Source organism: Carlito syrichta, unplaced genomic scaffold (assembly GCF_000164805.1).
Source record: "Carlito syrichta isolate Samal-C Ts95f unplaced genomic scaffold, Tarsius_syrichta-2.0.1 Scaffold229501, whole genome shotgun sequence".
Lineage (NCBI taxonomy): Eukaryota > Metazoa > Chordata > Mammalia > Primates > Tarsiidae > Carlito > Carlito syrichta.
The window spans coordinates 9,246-12,625 of record NW_007173597.1 but is presented as its reverse complement, the minus strand read 5'-3'; the positions used below and the strand labels follow the sequence as shown (position 1 = coordinate 12,625).

The following is a 3,380-nucleotide window of genomic DNA, read 5'->3' as shown; positions in this document are numbered from 1 at the left end:
AACTGGGAGCAATTGCAGGTTGAATATTCCTTGTCCAATATGCCTGAGGCCAGAGTATTTCAGATTTTAGGGTTTTTTGTTTTTTTTTGTGAGTTGGTGTCTCATTCTGTCACCCAGACTGGAGTGCAGTGGCTGCTCCCGGCCACCACAGCCTCAACTTGCTGGGATCCCGCGATCCTTCCACCTCAGGCTTCCAAGGAGCTGGAATTACAGGCATGTGCTACCACGCCCGGCTGATTTTTTTTGATTTATTGTAGAGATGAGGTCTCGCTGCCCAGGCGGGTCTCGAACCCGCGGGCTCAGGCAATCCACTCACCTCAGCCTCCCAAAGGCGTGGGATTACAGGCTGAGCCACCAAGCCCGGCTAGGTTTTTTTAGGATTTTGGAATATTTATATATTGATAATGAAATATATTGGGATGATACATACAAGTAAATCTAAACATGAAAATTAATTTGTGCTTCATATACAACTTATATCCATAGCCTGAAGGTTACTTTTACAACACTTTTCATAATTATGTGCATGAAACAACCTTTGTGTACATTAAACTATCAGAAAGCAAAGGTGTCACTATCTCTGCCACCCACATGGACAATCTGTGGCATCATATTGCCACTCAAAAAGATTCAAATTTTAGAGCATTCTGGATTTTAGATTTTCTTTCTTTCTTTCTTTCTTTTTTTTTGAGTTGGAGTCTTACTCTGTCACCAGACTGGAATGCAGTGGCACGCTCCTGGCCACCACAGCATCGACCTGCTGGGCTCCGGCAATTGTTCTGCCTCAGCCTTCCAAGTAGCTGGAACTACAGGCATGCACTACCATGCCCGATTTATTGTAGAGATGAGGTCTTGCCAAGTTGCCCAAGCAGGTCTCGAACCTGTGGGCTCCGGCAATCCACTTACCTCAGCCTCCCAAAGCACAGGATTACAGGCTGAGCCACCAAGCCTGGTTTAGATTTTCAAATTAGGGATGATCAACCTGTACCAGGATAATATTAACAAGGAAGAAGAAAGGTACGGGAGAGGAGAAGAAAGAGACAGAGATAGAGACATAAAGAAAGAGAGAGACATATGGGAGGGAGGGAAAGAGGGAGGGAGAGATAAAGAAAGATAGAGACATAAAGAAAAAGACATGGAGGAAGAAGAGGAAGGGAGGGAGAAGAGAGAAAAAGAGAGACATGGGGGAGGAAGAAAAAGAGAGTGAGAGGAGGGAGGAAGGAAGAGAGGAAGGGAGAGAGAGACACACAGAAAAAGAGAGAGAAATAGAAAAGAGAGGGAGGGAGGGAAGGAGGAAAGGAGGATGGGGAGAAAGAGAGAAAAACACATAGAGAAAGAAAGGTAGGGAAGGGGGGAGAGAAGAAGGGAGAAAGGGAGGAAGAGAGGGAAAAAGAGAGAAAGTAGAGAGCCACAGAGAAAGAGAAGGATATAGGGGAGGGAGGGAGGTAAGGAAGAAGGGAGAGAAGAAGAGAAGGAGGGAGGGGGAGAAAGAGAGAGACATGGGGGAGGGAGGGAGGGAGAGAGGGAAGAAGGGAAACGTGTTCCCATCCACCAGTCACTTTAAGAGTTCTGTGGAAAGAGTTTGCTGAAGGTCTTCTTCATGGCGCTCTTCAGATCCTTGTTCCGGAGGCTGAAGATGATAGGGCTGAGGAAAGGCGTGAGAACCGTGTAGGTGGTGGCCATCAAGGTATCTCCTTGGAGAGACTGAGGACCCTTGGGCTTGAGGTAGATGACAGAGGCAAAGCCATAGTGCACAACCACCACAGAGAGGTGAGAGGCACACGTGGAGAAGGCCTTGTGTCGACCTTCTGCAGATGGCATCTTTAAGATGGCAACCAGAATGAATGCAAAAGAAAGGAGGATGAGGAGACAGCAACCCAGCAGGGCCATGATACACACCAAGCCCACACCCAGGGACACCACTGGCACATCATCTCCACAGGCCAGCTTCAACAGAGGTGGCACATGGCAGAAGAAATGGTGGATCTCATTGAGTCCACAGAAAGTGAGTTGGAAAATGGCCATGGTCACCACCATCCCCATGACCAAGCCACCAGCCCAGGACCAGCCCACCAGGCAGGCACAGCCTTGGGGGCTCATGAGCACGTTGTAGCGCAGGGGGTGGCAGATGGCCACATAGCGGTCATAGCCCATGACAGTGAGCAGGAAGGAGTGGGTGAAGCCGAATGTGAAGGAGGAGAACATCTGGCTGGCACAGGCCAGGAGGGTGATGGAGCGCTGGGTGGAGAGCAGATCGGCCAGCATGCGCGGGATGATGGCCATGGTGTAGAGGATCTCGGAGATGGAGAGGGTGCACAGGAAGAGGTACATGGGCGTGTGGAGGACACGCTCGCTCCAGACAGTGGCCATGATGAGCAGGTTGCCCAGCAGTGTGAACAGATACATCAGCAGGAACAGCAGGAAGAAGGCAGGTAGGACCTTCTGCGGGAAGGTGGAGAAGCCGATGAGGGTGAATCCAGACATGGAGCTGTGGTTTAGCCACAACATGGTGATCATGCCTGGGATGGAAAGGGAAGAAGCCCTGGGGGTTAGGAGCACAGAATCTCTAGGGAGTCCCAGATGGGAGGGCACATGATAGTCTCCCTTCATTGTCCAAGCCATGCTTAGTTCATCTGTAAAAAGTATGAGTAATAAATGTTGAGGCTTAATGAGATCATGTGTCTTGATCAGGTGTGGTGGCTCACACCTGTAATCTTAGCAACACAGGAGGCCATGGCAGGAGGGTCTTTGGGGGCCAGGAGTTTGAGACCAGCCCCTGGGCAACATAGTGAGACCTCATCTCTACAAAAATAAAAAAATAAAAAAATTAGCCAAATGTGGTGGTGCACCTGTAATCCCAGCTACTCAGGAAGCTGAGGCAGAAGGGTCACCTGAGCCCAGGAGGACGAGGCTGTGGTGAGCTGTGATCATGAAACTGCACTCCAGCCTGGACAACAGAGACCCTGTCTCAAAAAAAAAATTTAAAAAATCATGCACCTTAAGTGCTTTGCACAGGATCTGGCACAGAGTAAGAACTCCATAAATACTAATACTGACAATAATAATTATTGCTACTATTTCACTATTTCTAAATCACAGTGGTAGAAGTCTATTGAGCCACACCTGGGTAGACTTCCCACTACTATGTGACCTTGGGTTGGTCACTTAGTCTTTGCAAGTCTAAGTGTTTTCATCCTTAAATGTTGATAATAACTCCAAACTGATAGGGTAGTCATGAAGATTAAATAAGATTATGTGCATAATGTACCTATCACTGGGCCTAGAATAGAGTAAGTGCTTGATAATTTAAGTTTAAGGGCTGGGCTCTGTGGCTCATGTCCGTAATCCCAGCACTTTGGGATGCTGAGGCAAGAGGATTG

The 3,380-nt window shown here is 48.3% G+C and overlaps 1 protein-coding gene across 1 annotated transcript; it reads right to left on the bottom strand.

Annotated features, from left to right (window-relative positions):
• Window positions 1–1,560: 1,560 nt before the first annotated feature.
• Window positions 1,561–2,517, bottom strand: LOC103253426 (olfactory receptor 10H2-like). The gene has a single exon (XM_008051741.1). It carries the CDS (start codon window positions 2,515–2,517, stop codon window positions 1,561–1,563), a length of 957 nt encoding a protein of 318 aa, XP_008049932.1.
• Between the last annotated feature and the right edge of the window lie 863 nt (window positions 2,518–3,380).

Bases quoted from the DNA above. Each gene is read 5' to 3' on its own strand.
- LOC103253426 (XM_008051741.1), bottom strand. From the start codon at position 2,517: ATGATCACCATGTTGTGGCTAAACCACAGCTCCATGTCTGGATTCACC.